We start from the raw sequence: 23680 nt of genomic DNA, 5'->3' as shown, positions 1-23680 counted from the left end.
TCTTTTTTAACTTCTTTTAATGGAAGTGCTTCCGCCCATCTTGAGAAATAATCTTTGGCTGCAAAGATATACAAATGGCCAGCAAACGATTTTGGAGTTATGGGTCCTACAACGTCCAAACCCCAGGCATCAAAAGGCCATGAAGCAACAATCGAATGTAAGGGTTCCGGTGGTTGGTGTATAAAGTTCGCATGAACTTGACAAGCTTCACATCTATTAGCATATTCCATGGAATTTTTCACCATGGTTGACCAATATATCCCATCCTTTTTATCCGAAAGTGAAGTTTTGGTCCGGACTGATAAGCACCACATATCCCGGAATGGGCTTCTTCTAATACTTGATCCGCTTCTTCTTTACTTAGGCATCGAAGAAACAAGCCATCAAAAGAACGTCGATAAAGCGTATCTTTGTAGTAGATGAATCTAGAGGCATGTCACCGAATTTCAATTTTATGGAGATGATTATTTGGTAACTTTCCATATTTAAGAAAGTCAATGATTGGTTGCCTCCAATCCTCATTTTCAGTTGTATCAACTGAGATATTATGAACTTCTATTTCATCTTCAAGTGTCCATGATGGAATTATCCCTTTTTGAGAAATGGACATAACTGTGATATCTTTATCGAAGTTAGCCAATACAATAGCTAAGTTAGCCAATGCATCTGCTTGTCGATTTTCATTCATTGGGACATGAATAATATTAACCATGTCAAATTTTTCCAAGAGCTTTGCCGCATGCTTTTGGTAAGGAACTAAATTGATCTTCTGGACTTCATATTTTGATAAAAGCTGATTAATAACCAACCTAAAATCTCCAAAAACTTCAAGCTGTCCGAGTTGCATCTCTAAAGCCATTTCCAAGCCAATTATCAAGGCTTGGTATTCTGCCATATTGTTGGAACATTTCTCCATCAATGTGAAGGAGAAAGGCATGACTTCATTTTAAGGGGTGGGTAGGAACTTGCCCCCCTTGTTCAAAGGTATATGGTGCCGATATGGGTTCTTCATCAGAAGATGATTCGGAATTGAGTTCCTTTTCAGTCACTTCCTCAATTGTGATGTGGTTGACAGAAATAATCACTTTGTTTTTACCTTTATCTTTAGCTAGAGCATTACGTCTACGACGTCTTTGTCTCCTTCGTTTCTTCGGATCCTCTTTCTGGACTTTTGGCCCAAGCCTAGACAATATAAAGACTTTTTGTACAGACTCCATTTGGTTTGATGTTGATGGATTATCACCCATCCGTTCAAATATTGAAATTCAAGTATTTTGCTCTTGTATTTGGCTCGGAGCAAGGGGCTCCACGGGCTTGTCATCATTATACTCAAAACTCTATATCATGATTGGATAGGCCGATGCTTTCTTTGCTCTAATTCGGATAAGGTGTGAGTCGCGAGACTCATGTCCCAATCCGTGTTTTGGCTGCAGAATAGATATTTCTTGTTTATATTCACTGGAGCTTTTCTACTAGAAAGAACAGAATCAAGGTCACCAAGTTTACGAGGCTTCCCTTTTCCCTATCTAGCATTCATGAGCTTCTTTACACACGGATCAAACCATCCATTCAAATGGTCTCCCAAAGCTTTAGGAAGCTCAACTTCCTTGACATTTTGTTGTGTAGAATTAAAGTTCACAACTTTCCCAATAGAAGGAATCAGAAGGATTAGGTCTTCCTTGAGAATGTCAATATCACTCTTAGACAACTCAATTTTTGATGATTCCTTTACAAAAGTTCTTGATAAGATGTTCTCAATTGAGTAATCTTTTATGTCATTTTTTGATTCCGAAATCAACACTGGAAAGGTTCTTGGGGCATATCTTCCTTTTGGTAAAATTTTGCATCCGTAAAATGAGATTCTTTGCTTGCAAACGGCTTTGATTCGGCTACAATGCATTTTTCCTCACCATATTGACTGTATTTGAAGCATTGGTGCCATGTTGAGGGAATTATTCCATTCTCATGTAACCAGACACGTCTCGGAAGTAATTCATAGGATGTCTTGAAGTCAATTATATGAAATAAAGTTGATGATATCAAGTCATTCATCTCAATCTTTAATCGGATTGTGCCAATGGCACGTTGTCCTTTTTGATTGAAACCTTGGATTGTAAGTTTGCTTTTAGAAAGCTCATTCACTGAGATTCCAATCTTTCTCATTGTATGAATCGGCATAATATTTACAACAGATCCACAGTCAATGAGGATTCAAGATATTTTGTGTTCTCGAATAAGTCTACTAGCATATAAAGTGGTTTGTTATGAAGTCTTGTCCCAAGCTGTAAGTCATCGTCCGTAAAAATAATTGTTGCCATACAATCAATGGGACTAACTTTTCTTATTTGGGAAAATATTTTTCCTTTATATTCTTTCGGATTGAGCAGTGTTTGAACTAGCGCCAAACAAGTATCTGTTGGGAGTTCAACGATTTTTGAGATGTTCATGTCAGAGGGAATTTCTTGGAGTGAAGTAACAACTCCTTTCTTCTCAACGCTTGAGGCTTCTCTCTTAGAACCATCTCTTTCTTCATGTGACTCTTTAGAGTCTATTGCACTTATCACATATGATGTCATATGTTCATCTAGAAAGTAATCTTTCGGAAAGTATTCCTTAAGTGTTACTTCTTTTCGGGGAGTTGAATGAGTGTTTTCATTCTCAACATCAACATGTGTCTTTCTTCGATTTCTTCTTAATCGATTCTTAGGCTGAGATTTCTTATTTTTTCTCCTTCCAAACTCCTTATTCAGAATAGGTATTGGACTTGGAAGAGACCGGACTGGTGATGGGCATTGTCTTGTACTTTTCACCTCTATCCAACCTTCATCTTCACTTTCAGAGGATGAACCATACCATTTCGGTGACGAATCCCACACATCCAGATCATCCGTCATGATTTCATATAACGTTGGTCTATTTGGAGCTTGTGACCTCGACATTCCAGGATATGCATAGACAGTGGTGGCTTCTCCATCTACAATGAACTGGACTCTTACAGCTCTTTCAAGAAGCTCAGCAGTCAGTGCTATATTTTAAGATTCCTCGTTAGTTATGGATGAGGGCATCGTTTGAGCTTCCATTGATATTGGAATGGGATCAAATGACCCAAAAGCCACCATTCCACAATTAACTTCAGCATTGTCAGTAAGATCGAGATCGATCTTGTTTTCCCTATTCAACCGCATGATTATGTCCTTCAAGACAAACATTTCTCAATCGGATGACTAATGATCCAATGATACTTGCAATACTTAAGATTATCATTTTGGCCAATTTTTTTCAGCTGTTTCAAAGTGGGAAGCTATATGAGCTTCTATTCAAGTAATTGGTCTAGAATTCCAGACACTTCGAAATCTACAAATGGGTATTCCTTCTCTTGCATTTGTTTCAAGGTTGGTTGCTCCTTGACTTGAGTTTGATCCTTACGAGTCTTGGACTCAAATTTAGATTTAGATTTCTATGTAGAAATCTTAACTGGGTCGTTAGTAACAGCCATGGATTCTTTAGTCCGTGAAGGCTTTGAATCCTTCTTCACCTCTTTCTTTAATTCTCTCTTTTCACGAGTCACTTGGCAAATAGCTTCCATGCCTTGCTATTTGGATTTCTAAGTCATGGGCTTAGGTTGCAAGTTCCTCGAAGGAATGAGGCATATTAGCGTGAAGATTGTATAGTAACCCCCAATGTATTCCTTGAACACACATATCTATGGAGGAACTTTCGCTTATACGTTCCTTGCAATTTAGGACAAGATTCCTCCAGCGTTCAATATACTCGACCACAACTTCTTCTTTATTCTGCCTCATTCTTGCGAGTTCCAGGAGGTTAACTGTCGGTCGGTGCTATAAAAGCGAGTTAAAAACTCACGCTCAAGTTAATCCCAACCTTCAATGAAGCCAGCTGGAAGGTTAGTATACCATTCAAATGCGACTCCTTTTAGGGAGTGCACAAATTGTTCCACCATGGAATCACCAAATGTACCTGAATTATTGCAAGTTTAAATGAAATAAGCAACATGTTGCTTTGGGTTGCCCTTCCCATCAAATTGTTGGAACTTAGGGGGTTGATAACCCCATTTCAAACGGATTTCATCAATCCGACGACTATATGGTTTTGCGTACACTAGAGATGATTGTGGGGCTCCACCATACTGAGCTCGGATGGTGTCGACAATCATGTCTTGGAGTTGATTAATAGAGAGTGAAGCAACAAATAAGTTGGTGGAATCGCGGAGAGCATTTTGTGCTGTCATGCGATCTTCCTTTTCTTGCTTTTGTTGAGCTTTAAGAGAATTTGAACTTTCTGGAGCTTTACCTTCTCGTGAAACAAAGGTTTCATGGCTTGGTTCCGTGATTGGTCCTAGGGAATCCAATCGGTTTATAAGTGTAGCAATTTGGTTGTCCTTCTCTTCTAAGGACTTTGTCAATTGATTAATGGTGACATTTATTTGTTTCACCGGATCTTCGGAACTTGTTGCCTCGGTCATCATAACCGGTACAGGAATCTCTGATTGCAACGTTGGGATGTAATAATCCTACTTCCGTGATGTGGATTCCTCATATGAGGGGTTGGAATATACATATTCTGTTCCTTTTAACTTGGGAGATTTGGATTCGGATTCAGGCTTTGAAGGAGAGGTGTAATCACCCCACTTTCGTGATGCCAACTTCACGGAATGAGATTTGGACTCAGATTCATCACCCGAGGAGCTGGAATATACATATTTCGCCTTTTTTGTGTCAATTTTGATTTGAAGGGATTTGGACTCGGATTTATCACCCGAGGAGCTGGAATATACATATTCTGCCTCTTTTGATTTATGGGATTTGGATTTAGCTTTACTCAAAAGGGACCTCTTTTGACCATTTTTGAGAATTTCTTAAGAGGAGAAATCAATTGTGATTCTCCAGCTTTAACTCGAGTACAAGTTGCGTGAGAGACGTCATCAGTGACATCAATCTCCTTTGAAGGTATCATGGATTCCATAGTTTTGACTTAGACTGAATTTAATAAATTCAACTGAAAGATGAGAGGAGAAGAGTGTCCCACCGAGCGTGCCAGAAATTTGTACACACCAAATTTCTTAGTGTAAATTAATACACTGAGAAGTTGATACAAATTACAAATATGTAAATCAAAGTGGACTTGATCTCTTCTCTTGATGTATTCCACCCGAATACGGAATCCTCTAATTTTTAGTTGAACACTTCAAACAAATTTTACGAATTTGTAATAAACTCCAGTTGGATTTAATTGCTGGACTTGAATTTGAGACTTGAAGAACTTAGACTTTTCAGTTCCGAGACTTGGCTTGGACTTGAAACTTGAAGGAATTCTAAGAATTCCGGATTTAGAGAACTTGAAATTTTCACTTCCGGGACTTGACTTGGACTTGAGACTTGAAGGAATTCTAAGAATTCCAGATTTAGAGAACTTGAACTTGAAGGAAATTTGAGCGAGTCTTTAGATAATTTATCTCTCCTTTCCCCCTTTTCTTTCTCCCCAAATGAGCTTGGTATTTATAGGCAAAGAGAGAAGTGAAATTTACTTGATGTACCCTTTGCCTTAACCCTTGATATTAAGGGTATTATAGAGAAATCACTTAATCAAAGATTATCTCTTTGATTTGATTTTTATTTTATTTAAATTTGATTTTATTTGATTTTATCTTAGATTTTATCCATTTAACTAATTTAATTTGATTTGGGCTTCATAAATTATTTTAATTTAGAGTCCATTTAAAGTCCACTATTTTATTTAATTGGGCTATAATTTTTTTATGTCTACAAATGCCCCCTCAAGACTTAAGTTATCAAAGACTAGATAATTTAAGCCTTGAATTATCTAATAAAATTTGTTTTTCTCTAATCACAATTTGACTTGTATTTGATAACTTGTAACTAATCCTACTTGATATAAGATATTAGAATGAAATTATGCTTATATAAAGCCAGCGTATACATTAGAGCTTGTGTACTCCTCCTTTCACACGACACGCATAAAACGTGAGATGGCTTTAGTGTTGTTTTTTTTTTTTCTCTTCACCAATACCGTGCTTCCCTGTTGTTGTATTGTTTTAAGAAAAATTACATCTATTTTGTTTTAAAGCAATGAAATTTGACTTTTGTGCATATGATGTTGCACGGCTGCACCATACCTATATATATATATATTTTTTTTTATTTTATTTAAATTTGATTTGATTTGAATTTATCTTAGATTTTATCCATTTAACTAATTTAATTAGATTTGGGCTTCATAAATTATTTTAATTTAGAGCTCATTTAAAGCCCACTATTTTATTTAATTGAGCTGTAATTTTTTTATGTCTATAGTCCTCACTCCATAATTTCCATTGATCAATAAAAGTATTTTCCCACAATTGTTGGGTGGATGGATGGATGATTTTGTAAGTGGTGAAGGCCTCTCGGAAGAAGAGGATGCTACAAACTTTGCTTTGTTCACTGACAGTGATCCTTCATCATATGAAAAAGTTGTGAAATGTTCAAAATGGAGGAAAGCCATGGATTTGGAAATGGAGGCCGTAGAGAAGAACTCTACATGGGAACTAACACAACTACCAGCTGGTGGAAAGATAATTGTTGTGAAGTGGATATATAAAGCAAAGCTGAATGAACTTGGAGACGTAGACAAACACAAAGGTAGGTTGGTGGTCAAGAGATACACACAACAACACATGGTGGACTAAGAAGAAGTGTTTGCACCAATGACTTGACTTGACACTATCAGACTCGTTCTTGCTCTTGCTGTCCAAAAAGGTTAGTCCATCTATCAATTGGATGTTAAATCAACTTTCTTACGTGGTTAAATAAATGAAGAAGTGTATGTGGAGCAAGCTCCAGGGTATGTTTGCGCCGGAGAAGAAAATAAAGTGTATAAGCTCAAGAAGGCATTATATGGTTTGAAACAAGCCCCACGGGCTTGGTACAGCCGTATAGAGACTTATTTCATGCAGAAGAGATTCAAGAAATGTCCCTTGACTCCTTGAGCACATTTTGTTCATAAAGACAAAAGAGGTAGGCAAATTTCTGCTGGTATGTATCTATGTGGATGACCTCATATATACGGGAAATGATGAGGTGATGATAATGTCCTTCAAGCAAGCCATGATGGTTGAATTTGCCATGACAGATCTTGGCAAAATGAGGTATTTCCTTGGTTTAGAAGTAATGCAAAAATTTAGTGGCATTTTTGTTAGTCAAAGGAAGGTTACAACTCCGTGAACAATCCTATAGTTCTAGGATGCAAACTTTTGAAAAATAAGAAAGGAACAAGGGTGGACAGTACTCTCTTTAAGTAAATAATAGGGAGCTTGATGTATTTAACTACTACGAGGCCAGATGTAATGTATGTAGTAAATCTTGTGAATCGATATATGGAACGGCCTACTGAACTTCATCTACAATCAGTCAAAAGAATTTTGAGATATTTGAAGGGAACAACTGAACTTGGAATATTCTATAGTAATGGAGGAGATGAGGAGTTGGTGGGCTATACTGACAGTGATTATGCAGGAGATGTAGAAGATAGGAAAAGTACTATGGGCTATATGTTCATGCTTAGTTCGGGAGTGATATGTTGGGCTTCGAAGAAACAACCTGTGGTGACTCTATCCACTACTGAAGTTGAGTTCCTTGCTACAGCTTCTTGTTCTTGTCAAGCAGTTTGGTTGAGAAGATTATTGGAGGAACTTGGATATGTTCAACATGAAGCTATTGTGATTTATTGTGATAGTAGTTCTGCCATTAAACTTTCAAGGAATTCGATAATGCATGGACACAGCAAACATATAGATGTACGTTTCTATTTTCTTAGAGATCTTTCTAAGGATGGTATGGTTAAAATGGTACATTGCCGGTCACAGGAGCAAGTAGCAGACATTATGAATAAGCCTTTGAAGTTGGATATGTTGGATATATATAGCATGCATAAGTCAATATAGTAATAACTGCATAAACAATGAAAAAGTTACACAAACAGTAACATACATTAACAAAACAGTAACATAAATGCAATTGCTTATATTAAAGAATACCAAACCAAAACGTCAAGGCAATTGATAGGAGAACAGCAAGGAAGAGCGAGGTACGGTGTGCACCGAATCTCCTTAATGTGAATTTGCCCCAGCCACTTGGTGTCAACACTTTCCGAACAAACACCTCCCAAGATACAACGCTCTTTTTGTGTAGGTAAGTGACACTTCAATACCACACAGCACTTTCGAACCAAGAAAATGAATGTACTCTCAGAGTTGTGAACAAAGGAATAAGAGGAGAATAATAGTTTTTGTAGTCTCTCAACTCTACAACTAAGCTCTCTATTTATAGTAGAGCATTTCAACAAAATGGTCCACAAAATCAGCAATATGGATTGATTTTTAGGACTCATTATTGACTAAATATACTATCTTAACCACCCACTTTCATGGTGAAATTATCTCCACTAACCATTGACCATAAACAAACCAAGAAATTTGTGGGAGGACCTTAACTAACTTTGAATTGGTTATATTATGCACCAATGTATATGAGAATTACACATGAGTGGAAAATGTGTCTTGGAATGAAGTATATTTCATTCAACTACACTTAATGATATTTAATATCATTATTTTCCAACAATCCCCCACATTGAATGATAATAGACGATAATTCAGACACGAAAGTTAGTCTGAGAGTACATTAGGAGAAGTACTGCATCGAGATAGGTAGCTTTTGGCTTTGAACCTTCCTTAGTGAAAACTTATCGGACTCACTTAACTAGTCAGTGGACTAATGCCTAGAACTGCCAGTTGTTTATGTAAGCCTAGTCAATAAATCTCACACAGCACTAATCCAATTCATAATTGGTTCTCGGTTGTGTTCATTATTTCGGCCCTGAACATCTTGGGTTCAGTGAGTGCTTTAGAAAATCCCGCCTTTAAAGATTTTCATAGAGTCGGCCTTACTCTTCACTCACATAGGTGATATCCTATCAAGAGTATCCTCTAATACTCCACTTGTATTTACAAGATATAGGTATCATTAAAAGCATTGCTTAACCTTGATACTCGCTTAGCACTTAGTGCATCCAAGGAATGGGTTGGAATTAAAATTCCAAAGTACTCACTTGAGTTACACAAACTTGTGTTGTCCTATTGAACCTAGTCCATGGGATCTCCAATTGCTAGGTTAGGTTTCCATCTGGATAACTCATTATTATAAGGCTTTGAAGCCCATCCCCCTCGATGCGCAGTCAATTTGCTCTCTACTCAACCCCTTTGTAAACGAATCCGCTAAATTGTCTTTAGACTTCACAAAGTCTTTGGAAATTATTCCATTTGAGAGCAACTACCTAACGGTATTATGTCTACGACGAATATGTTTGGACTTACCGTTATATATCATATTTTGTACCCTTGCAATTGCAGCTTGATTATCACAGTGAATGCAAATTGCAAGCACGGGTTTCGGCCATATAGGAATATCCTCTAAAAAGTGACGAAGCCACTCTGCTTCTTCACCAGCTTTATCCAAAGCGATGAACTCCGATTCCATCGTTGAACGTGCTATGCACGTCTGTTTTGAGGATTTTCAAGATGCTGTCGCACCCCCTGGGGTGAATACATAACCGCTAGTTGATTTCGACTCCTCGGAGTCTGAAATCCAATTAGCATCACTATACCCTTCTAGAACAGCCGGGTATTTACCATAATGCAAAGCATTCTCCTTGGTTTTATTCAAATACCCTAATACTCTTGATAGAGCTTTCCAATGCTCATGTCCAGGATTGCTTGTGTACCTGCTTAGTTTACTGACAGAGTACGCAATGTCTGGCCTCGTGCAGTTCATAATATACATGACACTGCCTATAACCCGAGAGTATTCCAACTGTTCAATACTGTTACCAGTATTTTTATGTAAGGCTAGAGGAGGGAGAAAATGATTATTAGCATCCTTGATGTCATGTCCCTTAAACCTTTCAATCACTTTCACAATATAATGTGATTGAGATAAAGCTAGACTTTCCGAATTTCTGGAAATTTTAATGCCCAGTATCACATCAGCTTCACCCAAGTCTTTCATATCAAAATTCTTTGATAGCGTTTTCTTGGTACTATTGATTATCTCAATATTACGTCCAAGAATTAGCATATCATCGACGTATAGACAAACAATTACACATTCATCGTTAACGACTTTGGTGTAAACACATTTGTCACACTCATTGATTTGGAATCCGTTCTGAATCATCACTTGGTCAAATTTCTCATGCCATTGTTTAGGAGCTTGTTTAAGTCCACATAATGACTTGACAAGCCTATATACTTGTGTTCTTGTCCTTTGACCTTAAACCCTTCAGGTTGTTCCATATAGATCTCCTCATTGAGTTCACCGTTCAAGAATGCAGTTTTTACATCCATTTGATGTATATGCAATTCATATAGTGAGGCTATGGCAATTAGCATCCGAATGGATGTAATTCTCGTGACCGGTGAATAAGTATCAAAGTAGTCTAGACCCTCTTTTTGTCTAAACCCCTTGGCTACAAGCCTAGCTTTGTACTTATCTATAGAACCATTAACTTTAAGCTTCTTTTTGAAAATCCATTTACATCCAATTGGTTTATTCCCCGGAGGGAGATCAATAATTCCCAAGTATGATTACTTAGAATGGATTCTATTTCGCTGTTTACAGCTTCTTTCCAAAATGGAGCTTCTGGAGTTGACATTGCCTCATTGAATGTCTGAGGCTCACTATCTATCATGTATGTTAGATAGTCTGAACCAAAGGATTTAGAGATTTTTGATCTCTTGCTCCTTCTTGGTTTTGTTTCATCAGCCTCTTGATTCTCATTCTCAGAATTCGATTCTCTAACCCTTTTCTGAGAGTTTTATGTATTTTTATAAGGAAATGTTTCCTCAAAAAATTCAGCATCTCTTGTTTCCATGATTGTATTAACATGGATGTCATCAATTTCAGATTTGTGTACCAAAAATCTGAATGCACTACTATTTTGTGCATATCCTATAAATATGCAATCAACTGTCTTAGGTCCAAGTTTAACTTGCTTTGGTGGAGGTATTGCCACCTTAGCAAGACAGCCCTACACTTTCAAGTATCAGAAAGAAGGTGTTCTTCCTTTCCACATTTCATATGGAATACTACCTATCTTTTTGTGGGGCATTCTGTTAAGAATATTATTAGCAGTTAAAACTGCTTCCCCCAACAAGTTTTGAGGTAAACCAGAACTTATTAACATGGCATTAACCATCTCCTTTATTGTCCTATTTTTTCTTTTAGCAATCCCATTTTGCTGAGGAGTGTATGGTGCAGTAGTTTGGTGGATTATTCCAAAATTTACACATAACTCATCAAATGAGGCAAATTCATATTCTCCACCTCTATCGGACCTAAGAAATTTGATCTTTTTATCAAGTTGAGTTTCTACCTCATTTTTATACTTGATAAAAGCGTCCAAAGCTTCATTTTTGCTAGCTAATAAATAGACATAGCAAAACCGAGTACAATCATCTATGAAAGTGATGAAGTATTTCTTTCCACCTCTACTTTGAATAAATTTCAAATCACCTAAATCACTGTGGATTAGCTAGAGGCTCAGTGCTTCTCTCAATTGAGTGAAAGGGTTTTTTAGCAAACTTTGCTTCAACACATGTTTCACATTTATGGTTGTCATCCAAATTAAATTTGGGAATTAGCCCCAAGTTTGCTAGTTTTTTTCATTGTACCATAGTTTACATGTCCTAATCTACTATGCCATAGACAAGGAGAAACAACAAAGTAAACTGAAGACTCTGCTTTATTATTATTGGCAATAACAGCCTTCGGGTACATAAATTTGGATTTTTCATCCATTACAGCAACACAAGCCTTAAAAAGGCCATCACTAGCATAACCCCTTCCCACATACATTTCACCCTTCCTAATTGTGAACTTGTCGGATTCAAACACCATCTTGAATCCCTTCTTGATCAGGACAGGGATTGAAAGCAGATTCTTACGAACCTCTGGAACATGAAGCACGTTCATTAGGGTCAAGGATTTCCCGGATGTGAACTTCAGGATTACCTTACCCTTTCCCTCTACAGTGGCAGGAACACCATTAGCCATGTAGATCTTCTCTCCATCATCTTTCTTTTCATAGGAGGAGAAGAGATTCATATCAGTGCAAATGTGAGCAGTTGCACCTGTGTCCACATACCAATCTTTAGTATTTGTCACCAGATTCACCTGGGAGACCACAGCACACAACATCTCATCATCTTCTTCACCTTCTTGCTCTGTCAGATGAACTTGATTGGCAGGTTTTCCCTTGTCCTTTCCCTTGTTGTTGTTTGGGCACTTTCTACAGTCTTTGGCTCTATGTCCAGGTTTGTCGTAGACATAGCAGTTGCCCTGAAACTTTTGTGACTGCTTGCCTTTGGCTTGGTGATCTCGTTTCCTTTTCCCATTGGGCTTGGAAGTTTCCACCAAATTTGCCTTGGGCACCCTTGGAAGTTTACCACTCTTCCTCATATTTTCCTCTGCAAGCCTTAGATGAAGGCTTAGATCCTCCATATTCATCTCCTTGGTTTTGTGCATCAAGCGATTCTTGTAGTCGCTCCACCCAGGAGGTAATTTCTCTATGACTGTTCCTACTAGGAAAGCCTCACTCAAATTCATTCCTTCTGCTGCAATTTCATGCAGGAGAAGCTGAAACTCTTCCACTTGTGCAACGACAAACTTTGAGTCTACCATTTTGAAATCATGAAACCGACTCACCACAAATTTCTTTGTGCCGGCATCCTCGGTCTTGTACTTCTTGTGAAGAGCTTCCCATAATTTCTTAGCGGTGGGTATCTTGCAATACACACCGTAGAGTGAGTTCACCAATCCATTAAGGACATGATTTTTGCATAGATAGTCTCCATACATCCATGCTTGCACAGTAGCAACAGTCGAAGGATCCGACCCATCCGCACTTATGACAGGACAGACTTCTGTGAGGTATTTTGAAAGTCCACAAGTGGACAAGTAGAACTGCATCTTTTGTTCCCACCTCTTGAACTCAGTACCACTGAGTGAGAACAAAAGATGCAGTTCTTCTTGAAAGTCCACAAGTGGACAACTGGGGTCAGACCACCAGTGGTATTCTCATCACCTCCAGGAAGGACGGTGGATTTCTCATTGTTTTGATTTTGAGCCATTGTTTTTCTACACAAATCAATGTGTAGTGTAAGTAACACAATTATATAATTCAATGATATAACACCACAAAATCAATACAGAATTTAAAAGTCACAAAACACTTTGTCGGCTTTCTAAATTAGAGACTAACAACTTTAGCAACCAGATCGTTCCCAGGTAAGAGGGGGCCTTCTGTATAATACGGCGCACAATTAAATAACCTCTTTCCTAGACAGAATTTCTAGACATTGCTTAGTCATTGTTAATCACAAAAAAAGATTACCAAAATATTTGTATATATATATATATATTCAAATAACAATTAAATATCTCATGTAATTATTAAAGCAATTGTAAAAATAAGTTCAATTGTGTATCACATATATGTTCATGCATATACAAGGCTATAAAATTTTGTTATTTAAATAATTATTCAAAATAAAATAATTTTATTGGACAGAACTTATGCAATAGCGGTTGTTGTGCAAGTACATATAATGAGACAATATTCAATTGTTGATATGCACGTACATATAAAGATGGACAGATGCAAAGTTCATTCAATATGCATGCACAAGTAATTTTATACAAATAAATGATATAGCAATTATTAGGCAAAGATACACGTTTTACCAGATGCAAAATTTGTTCAATACACTTTCAATATATGCAAGCATGCCAGATTTAACAAAGATACAAAAGCCAAAAAATTCACCTTAAGATTGTTGGATATATATAGCATGCATAAGTCAATATAGTAATAATTGCATAAACAATGACCAAGTTATACAAACAGTAACATACATGAACAAAACAGTAACATAAATGCAATTGTTTATATTAAAGAATACCAAACCAAAACGTCAAGGCAATTGATAGGAGAACAGCAAGAAAGAGCGAGGTATGGTGTGCACCGAATCTCCTTAAGGTGAATTTGCCTCAGCCACTTCGTGTCAACACTTTCCAGACAAGCACCTCCTAATATACAACGCTCTTTTTGTGTAGGTAAGTGACACTTCAATACCACACAGTACTTTCGAACCAAGAAAATTAATGTACTCTCAGAGTTGTGAACAAAGGAATAAGAGGAGAATAATAGGTTTTTGTAGTGTTTCAACTCTACAACTAGGCTCTCTATTTATAGTAGAGCATTTCAACAAAATGGTCCACAAAATCAGCAATATGGGCTGATTTTTAGGACTCATTATTGACTAAATATACTATCTTGACCACCCACTTTCATGGTGAAATTATATCCACTAACCATTGACCATAAACAAACCAAGAAATTTGTGGGAGGACATTAACTAACTTTGAATTGGTCATATTATGCACCAATGTATATGAGAATTACACATGAGTGGAAAATGTGTCTTGGAATGAAGTATATTTCATTCAACTACACTTAATGATATTTAATGATAACAGGATATGTTCTCGAAGCTACGCAGCATGATGGGTGTGTGTAAGGATCCAGGAGTAAAGTGAATGCATGCTGCAATCAATTTAAGGGATAATTTGTTGGGTTTATGGTCAAGGAGTTAGTATTTTGCTGTTAGGATTTTTTGTTAATAAATTTTCATGTCTTAGGGATATGTTAGTTTGACTTTTTCCTTTCCAGTCCACTAACCACGTTAGTTACGTGGGTTGTTAGTTGTTTTTCCCTTGTTTTATTTCTTGTTCCTATAAGACAATATAAGCCAGTATTTCAATCAATAATATAAGAGTGATTCTCCCAAAGTTATCAAGATCTGTGTTTGTATTCGATACCCTATCTTAACAGGAATTGGAGCATTAGGTATATCTTGAACCATTAACATTTGGCCGGTTTATCTTGAAAGTTTGGCCTGCTTTTAAATTTTACTTGTTTTGTCCCAAATTTAACTTTTGACTTATTGCCTGTTTGGCGTAGCGGTTGCAGGGGAACCGCTGCACACATGGCAGCGGTTCCGCTGCAATTTGAGAAGCTCTGGGTGGGAGCTTCTCTAAGCGGATACATTCTATTTTTTTTAAAAAAAATATTTTAATTTAGGGCCCATATATCAGTAGCTTTTTAACTTTTTACAACTAATGTGGGCCCCAAAAGTTTAATGATATATATTTAATAGAGTAGTTACTGTTTATAAGTTTTATAAAATTAAATGATTAAAATTTTAATTTAATTTTAAATTTTGATATTTATTTATGCTTAAAATTAATCTAATAATAAATTTATTTATTAATATTTACAATTTATTTATTATTTTATTTATTTTACTAATTAACATTTTCAGTTTTGATATAAAAAAATTCTATATACTTAAATTAATTTTAATAATAAATTATATTTATTAAATTAACTTTAATAACAAAATGATTAAAAATTTATGAAAATTTATTATTAAAAATAATTTATATTATTATTCCCACTTGTATCATATTATAATATTTATTTAATAAAAAATATGCTTAAAATTAATTTAAATAAGAATTATATTTATTAGATTAAATTTAATATAAACTTTTAATATAAAAATAAAAAATTTAATATTATAACACTTTTTGTCAACAGTTTTTCCACTAACGTCAGCTTTTACTTCACCAAACACCTCACATCATATTTCACAGCTTTAAACTCAGTTTTTTTTTCACAGCTTTTCCGCTAGCATTGAAAATCAATCTTTCCACTCTCCCAAACGTACTCTTAGTTTGGCTTTAACCCATGTGATAGGCTAGTTCACCGTGAATGACTATAGGCTGTGAGACCATTTAATAAATCTTGACCACTGTGAGTCGGTGACATATTAATCTGTGCAATAATATTTGGACAGTGCAAATGCTTGGCCATTATGATTAGTTTAAGCTCCACTAGTGGTATTAATTGGAAAGTTTGAACCGAGACAAAATTAATGAAAAGGTTTTAAACTTGGATTTTACATTGCTGCTAGGATATGTTGGAGATAGTTGATCGGCTGGCGACACATTTTCTCGAGTTAATCGATGAGACGCTATAGATGCGTAGTGTGTGCACTACTATCGAGGTAGGGGTTTTGATCTTTTGACTTCTAAATATCCAACCTTTCATTTCATTATAAATTCTAAGATATCACTAGCTCCTTTATTATCTGTTTGCTTGATAAATTTTTAAATGTCATTTACATTAGGAATTATTAGTATTTTGATATATCTTATTTGATTCATGTTGTTCTTGTTCCTTCTACTGTTGGTTTGGATTACTTTCATGGCATATAGATGTTTTTCTTTTATTGGCCTCGAGTGTCCGATACTTAGTCTTTTGAAAATTATGTGATTTTCTTGCGTGTTAAATAGCCCTTATTTGAATAGTTATTTATTGCCTATTCATTGTTCTCTGAACTTGTTTATAATCCTTTTGACAAGTAGTTAGGCATGCGCTGTTTTAGATATTTGGGGAAGAAATGTTTGATTTTCGTAGAGCCTTGCACAGGGACGGAGGTACAGGGGGACCAGGAGATGGCGCCATGAATTTTTGAAAAAAGAATTAGTTAATATACATATTAGTTTGCAAACTTAAATCAAATAGCTTGTTGGTTTGTTGGTATAAGTGCTTGTGAGTTACACTTCAGGTTCAGATTCGATCCTGGTTGAGCACATTCAACAAGAAATTATTGTTTTTTTTATTTGCCTATTTTTTTCCTTCATTTACGCCATCTTCTTGTTTTTTTATTTGCCAAATCATTTTGTTTATTTTATTTAATTTCAATTTTTGTAACATTTTATTCATCTATTATTTATGACATTTTCTTTTTTTTATTTGCCTAATCATCTTTGTTTATTTTATTTAATTTCAATTCTTTGTAACTTTTTATTCATCTATTACGTATCATGAAACAAAATTATTGCCACAGATTTAGTCAGAAAAATGTTACTCATTAATTCATGAGAAGCATTACTCATTAATCATTAAAATGACTATAACATTGTAGACCAAGTAATATTTGATGGACCTAGGTTACACAAGAGGGGGGTGAATTGTGTACCCAAATTCCGAATAGGAATCCCCTTATATCAATTTCACAAATCAAGCACCACACCAAGCAAACAAAGTGAGTCTTACTAATACAATTTCCCTAATTTATTTCCAAGCAAACTTGTAACTTAAGTATATAATGTGTCTAGATGCAAAATCCTATGAATTTAATTAATGGCAAAGTATAGTTGCACACAAATGGACCTATATGAGCAATATGAATAAATTGCACAATAGGAACTAATTGAAGCAAAACTTTTAACAAGATAAGCACTAGAAAGTACTTAACTTGCAATTTTACAGAACAATAGCAATATGAACAGAATAAACAATAATGTAAAGTAAATAAAATAAAACAAGTTATGTTAAATTAGAAGAGTTAATGAAAGCTGTAAAAGTAAAGCAAGTAAAGAACACACAAGTAATTTATAGTAGTTCGGAGACCCTTCTCCTACGTCTACTGCCTAGGTTCACCACCTAGGATTTTCAAACCTCCACTAAGGTGTGGCTTTTCAAGAGCTCCACAAAACTCTTACACAAGGGTTTCAAAATTACCCTAACTCTTCCAAAATCTCACAAATATAGTACCCGGTTTGGGTTTTACAAAGATAGGCTCAATGATTCACTCACTCAGTGTTTGCACTCAACAAACTAGGAGGAACTCTCAAGAGATTTTAAAGTGAGGCTCACGAATAGAAAATCGGATTTGAGTTTAGAAGAGCTCACAAGAAGAGAAGATTCTTCACACCTGGAATTGCAATAGCAATCGGTGAAGATGAACAATGAAGATTTAGTTCTTCACACCTGTGTTTGCACTAAGCAAACGGTGAAGTAAGATAGAAGAATATTATATGAGCTTGGGTGAGAAATTGAGAGCAAGTAGCTTTGATAATTCTAACTCTTTCTTGTGTGTTTTCTCTTGTGCTAAGGAGCTGCTTATATAGGCCAAGAAAAATCATGTTCCCACGATTTTAGCTCTTGAGATAATCATCCATAAAGTCAGCAACAATGTCTTGATTCTTCTCTTTCAATCATGAGATTTTGCCTTGTAAAAGTCTTCGGAACATGTGATAGAACCAACTTCTTTTGACTTGTATAAAAAGCTCCATGATTTTCTCTCAATTAGACGCATTAATTTGACACGTCAAACTATGTATTCAGTTTTGAATTTTGCACTTGTAACATAATCAACTTCAAATGTCAAAGTCTTCCCTCCAATTTTGAAAACATCCTTGAATTTGCCCCTTCTTTATTCATAGAAGAATCAGCTGCAAGATCTTCTCAATTTATTGTGATTTTGGTAAGTCAAAAAGAGAACTCCTTTATTTGATTTCCTTCTCCATAATTCATGGCTTAATGGCTTCAATCAAATATGGTAAGTCTTTCTTTATTTGAAATCAAATCCCAGCCAACTCTCTCTCCAAATATCTTTGCATAGATAGGCTAATGTGTATGTAAGTTTCCAGCTCAAATAAATATCATATAGTCATATAATAAGTCACATAAATCAATTGAATAATAACATTTCGTAGCAATTTCAAACAGATATTTTGGGCAACGATTTTGAGTAAGAAGAAGTCAACATTTCTTAGTCATGTCTCCATGAAAAATGTTTATTATGATGTAAATAATGTCTCTACCAAATTTCAGATTAATCCGAATTCATTTGATATAAAAATGATCAGTGAGTTCACAAGTAGGTTTAAACCTTATCAATAAAAACCAATTTCAAATTCAATCTTAAATTCATTACATAGTGCATGTAATCAAATAGCACAATAATATTGAATCATCAAAATTAAAATGTAGGACCTTTGGTCCAACAATATTTATGGCACTAAATTTTAACAAATTACAATAAATAGCTCAATAAAAATTTTAGGGGCAGTGCCACCTCATTCTGAATCCTGGCTACATCCCTGGCCTTGCATTATATTTTAGAAAATAAATTATTTTCTAAACTAGTTTGAAAATTAGTTTCGGGTGTGAGATCTTATTGAAAATTCATGCATCATGATATGGATCATTGTGTGTTGGATGGACTGGAATGTAACTGGGAGTTGTATTGCTGGATTCAATAGCTTTATTGTGGTTGGTTGGTTTTGTGCGATAGTTGTGCTCACGACACACCATCAGAAGACATGATCACTGTATGGGATTTATCCCCTTTTCTCTTATTTGAGCGCCACGGCCTCCAATGATGAATTCGGACTACCGTGTGCTTCCTTGATAGTTGTGAATGGATTTGAGTGCGATGACCTACGATGAGGAATCTGGACTGCTATGTGCTGTCGATTGGTTATAGATGTGTTGTGGTGCTACGCGCATGGGTTGAGATGTGTGGTTGCATATATATATGTATGCTTATATATATATGCATATTGGATGGTAATTATGGCATGATTCATTTTCATATTGTCTTTGTCCTTCTTTGCATCATTTTGAGTTGAATGTTGTATATATTTGTAGACTAATAATTCTACTCTTTTTCATATTGTTGTGATATGTTCTCTTTCGGTGTCCGCCTCATGGATATTCAAGTCTTTATTGGATATTATACCCCTACTGGGCTATTTAGCTCAACCTCAATTTTTTCTTCCCTTTCAGATGAGTATGCAGATGACGTCTAGTTTCCCAAGGCGTGAGCGGTTTCCTCATAGATACAATTGTGGTTTATGGTTAGTGCAGGTTTTGCTTATTTTGAATTTCCGTATACTTTTATCCTATTTCTTATATTTAAGGATATATTGGGATTTATTTGAATTAAAATAAATACTTTTGGATGATTTGGAAATAGAATTCGTGTTTGGGGATAATTTGGTAATTTTGCAGACCCCTTTTGGGACGGGTCGTTACAGCAATGGTCTAAATGTAAGGAATCACTCTTCAAGTCACCTATATTTTTGAATAGTTCCCAATACTTCTGTCTCTCTAAAGCAATGGTCTAAACGTAGGGAACCACTGTTCAAGTCATCTATATTTTTGAATAATTCTCTATACTTGTTCTTGAAAATAAAAAAAAAAGAACTACATTTAAATAGGCTCACGTGGATGGCCTTAATAAAAATCTAAATGAGTTGGGCCAACAAAATGCTTGAGTGCATGATTCTTTTATGTCTAAAAATATTAATTCAAATGTCAAATAAAAAAGGAAGCACAGGACATGTACGGGTAGGACAACAAAAACAGTAAAATCAAAGTTTTTTTCAGTGTTTTGATATTGGTATCGGAATTATAACAGTCAGACGATTGGTATGCGATATAACCGGTCGAGCGGCACAAATATCAAATATATATATTGTAGATGATAGGACTAACAAAAATCATGTTGCTTTGATGGTTAAGGTTTAGAATTTGAGTGCCAAGTTCAATTCTCACTAATATTACCTCTAACATATTTTGAACACATCGAAAAATTGAAAGAATTTAGTTAAATTTTATTTTTATTTATCTATAAAAGATAATTTAATTTTAATTTTAATTTTACAAAAATATAAAAAAATTTGAAAAATATGTGTAAAACCAATTTAACGTCGGATTAATACTGGCACGACGACACAACCTATTATTTTAGGTTGATTTATATCGGAGAGGGTTCCGATATCCTATTTAATCGGCATGTATCGACCGGTATTTAAAACATTGAATTTAAGCGTAAGGTGTGAATAGAAAGCAAGCCATTTTGATTTCAAGTGAAGTTTTACACTTTACTTTTGTGTTTCTTATTATCAGTCCAGAAATATTGCAACTTATCAATCACATTTTGGTTGAAAATGTTGTCAAAACAGATCAATAATAAAGTAAGTTACAGTTGTTTAAAATGGAATACCTGTCAATTTTCAATTATGATGATGATATAAGGTGATGCTGATATTTAGAAACCTTTTTTTGGCATAATGAAACTGAGGTCATTACCATCTCCACTCATTGCCATGTAGCATAAACTTCCTTATTTCTTTCTTTTTGGTATCAAAGCATCAACACATTTAATATATATAAGGAATTGTCTTATAAGATTCTAAAATGAGGTCTTAATTTTAAGGTTCAAAATATTTTTGTTAAAATTTTTAAAAAAAATACATTTATATTTTGATTAGTCTTATGAACCCAACGATATACAAAAATCAAATTCAACATGAAAAATGCATAATAATTATGGATCATTGGATATAAAATAAAAGATATTTCATACACTTTTTAGGTTACATTTGATTTTTGTTTCGAATAAAAAATATATCATTGGGTTCGTAAGACCAATCAAAATAGAAATATATTTTTAAAAATTTTTAAAAAATATTTTGAACCCTAAAAGTAATATTAAAAATTAAAACTTCATTTTAAGAACTCATAGAGAATTCTTCATAAATATATATATATGACTCAAAACATCATAATTGAACGAACTTTTAAAAAGGGCAAAGATGAGTACTATTAACAGGAGATTAATAAAAAACCCAGTAGATTTTGTTTGAAAGATCCGTATATGGGACCCTCAGTTATAAAGATGATAGAGAATAGAAGGACTCACGTTTTTCACGCGTGCCACATGTAGAACTAGATACCAACCATTCTATGCTTTCACGTAGGCTAAGGAAAGGAAGATGCAAAGAAAGTTCGTTCCTCCATCCAATAGATTGGGCCCACAAAGTTTTGGGCCCGATACGTACTGATGATATTTTACTCCTCCCCACACTCTCTTTATCTATGCAAGCTTTGCCAACCTACCTTTCAATCTTGAACACTCTCATCTCTGTTTCTGAACATTTTCTTTTTCTTTTTCTTTTGGTTTTTCTGGGTTTCGTTTGCAGAGAGATCTGAGATGACTACGGTAATGAGGATGCTGCAGGTGGTGGTCATGGTAATTGCTGCTGTGAGTCTAAATGGGAAGTGGGTTGCAGCCCATGAGGTGCACCATGTAGTTGGAGGGGACCATGGCTGGGACGGACAAACCGACTTGGTTTCCTGGTTGTCCGGTAGAAGCTTCATCGTTGGAGACAAGATCTGTAAGTCCCCCATCTCTGTCCTTGCTTATTAAGCTTACAAGTAAAAAAAATGAAACCTTTTGTGTCTTCTTAATTTTCCTACCCCTCCCATTTTCCTTCCAATTTTTTCAGCAGTTTATGGATACTGGAATCAGTTTGATTTCCCATAAAAACAGTGCCTCCTTAGCACTTAACTCAAAAAAAAGGGAAAAAAAATTTGTGTATATTCATTTATTTATTCACGTTTTGCAAGGCACTATTTTTTCTCTCTATAAAAAAATGCTTCGGGTTCACAAAATGTGTGTAATCCATGTCAGGGTTTGCATACTCCGCGGCCCAGGGAAGCATAGCTGAGCTGAAAAGCAAGGAGGAATTTGAGGCGTGCGATTTGAGCAACCCCATCAGGATGTACACGGATGGCTTGGATAGCATCTCTCTAGACGGGGAAGGAATCCGCTACTTTGCAAGCAGCAATCCAGAAAACTGCAAGAACGGGCTGAAGCTACCAGTGGAGGTCGGGCATGGTTCTCCGACAGTCACCGCCGTGACCCAGAGCTCTGTCCAAGCCTTGGCTACTGCGCCCACATCTCCTTCTTGTGCAGCCCATTTTAGTGGAGGTTTTGCTTTGTCGTTTATTGTCCTGTGGCTTTGCTACGTTGTTGTCCAGACCGTTTAACTCTCCTTGTTCCGCCTTTGCTTAAAGCATCATCCTACGTTTTCTGTAAGAGCCATTTATGTTAAAATTGCCTTCTGGGTTGAATGATGTGACCACTACTCGGCCTTAAAAAAACTAAATGCCTTTTGAATGCCTGAAGATTATATGATAGAAAGGAAAAATTGCCCGAAAAGGTGCATCAGTGATTGTTACATAGCAACATTTTCACATCATGTATAGCATAAATAAACCACACGCATCTTCTACTGCTAAACGTCAAAGGTTGTTTCAAGGACATTATGAGTCGGGGACGGATCCATTAATCATTTATTTTTCAACGCAATGTAACCATGCCCGTTATTAGCCTTGTGAATCCTATAAATTATCTTCAGAATATCTGCAAAAGCTTTCTTGTCCTGCACCAATGACTTCATCCAATATGAAAGGTGGGAGAGGATTCACAGTTTTCTCTAAATAAACTATCATATTATCAGAGCTGGTTCTGAACCCTAAATCCTTTGACTGACAAGATAAGGGATGGCTACTGAGAAGCCAGTTTCAAACCCCAAAGTCCCCTTCAATCAGGAAGCTACGATCCCAAGTAACAATGGAAGATCAGATAGCTCTTATCTCTCCATTACAGGTCACAAACGACCACAATAGGCATAACTTCCTTCAATGGTCTCAATCCGTGATGGTGTTTATTTGCGGAAAAGGGAATGACGATTATCTCACAGGAGTCTCCAGCCCTCCAGAGAAGGCCGATACAAAGTTCAAAGCATGGAAGTCAGAAAACAACATGCATGGTGATGTCATGGCTAATCAACTCAATGGACAACGATATAGGAGAGAGTTTCCTACTTTATGAGGA

General features: G+C 35.7%; 3 protein-coding genes across 3 annotated transcripts; 2 read left to right on the top strand and 1 right to left on the bottom strand.

Annotated features, from left to right (window-relative positions):
- Window positions 1-238: 238 nt before the first annotated feature.
- LOC119987915 lies at window positions 239-937 on the bottom strand. The gene is made up of 2 exons (XM_038832820.1): window positions 510-937; window positions 239-425 (listed from the first exon to the last, which is right to left on the bottom strand). Exons 1-2 carry the CDS (start codon window positions 935-937, stop codon window positions 239-241), a joined length of 615 nt encoding a protein of 204 aa, XP_038688748.1.
- A 6426-nt stretch (window positions 938-7363) lies between these two features.
- LOC119987913 (secreted RxLR effector protein 161-like) lies at window positions 7364-7960 on the top strand. The gene has a single exon (XM_038832819.1). It carries the CDS (start codon window positions 7364-7366, stop codon window positions 7958-7960), a length of 597 nt encoding a protein of 198 aa, XP_038688747.1.
- Window positions 7961-21888: 13928 nt separating this feature from the next.
- LOC119987838 (umecyanin-like) lies at window positions 21889-23011 on the top strand. Its single transcript, XM_038832743.1, has 2 exons — window positions 21889-22175; window positions 22472-23011. Exons 1-2 carry the CDS (start codon window positions 21992-21994, stop codon window positions 22828-22830), a joined length of 543 nt encoding a protein of 180 aa, XP_038688671.1. The 5' UTR covers window positions 21889-21991; the 3' UTR covers window positions 22831-23011.
- Window positions 23012-23680: the final 669 nt, after the last annotated feature.

This window comes from Tripterygium wilfordii, chromosome 21, assembly GCF_013401445.1.
Source record: "Tripterygium wilfordii isolate XIE 37 chromosome 21, ASM1340144v1, whole genome shotgun sequence".
Lineage (NCBI taxonomy): Eukaryota > Viridiplantae > Streptophyta > Magnoliopsida > Celastrales > Celastraceae > Tripterygium > Tripterygium wilfordii.
The sequence above is the reverse complement of the archived record's forward strand: the minus strand, read 5'-3'. Positions and strand labels throughout refer to the sequence as shown.

Coding starts and splice junctions, on each gene's coding strand:
- LOC119987915 (XM_038832820.1), bottom strand. CDS start 937: ATGCCTTTCTCCTTCACATTGATGGAGAAATGTTCCAACAATATGGCA. Junction 426..509: donor ACTGAAAATGAGGATTGGAG/GCAACCAATCAT, acceptor ACATGCCTCTAG/ATTCATCTACTACAAAGATA.
- LOC119987913 (XM_038832819.1), top strand. CDS start 7,364: ATGTATGTAGTAAATCTTGTGAATCGATATATGGAACGGCCTACTGAA.
- LOC119987838 (XM_038832743.1), top strand. CDS start 21,992: ATGACTACGGTAATGAGGATGCTGCAGGTGGTGGTCATGGTAATTGCT. Junction 22,176..22,471: donor CATCGTTGGAGACAAGATCT/GTAAGTCCCCCA, acceptor AATCCATGTCAG/GGTTTGCATACTCCGCGGCC.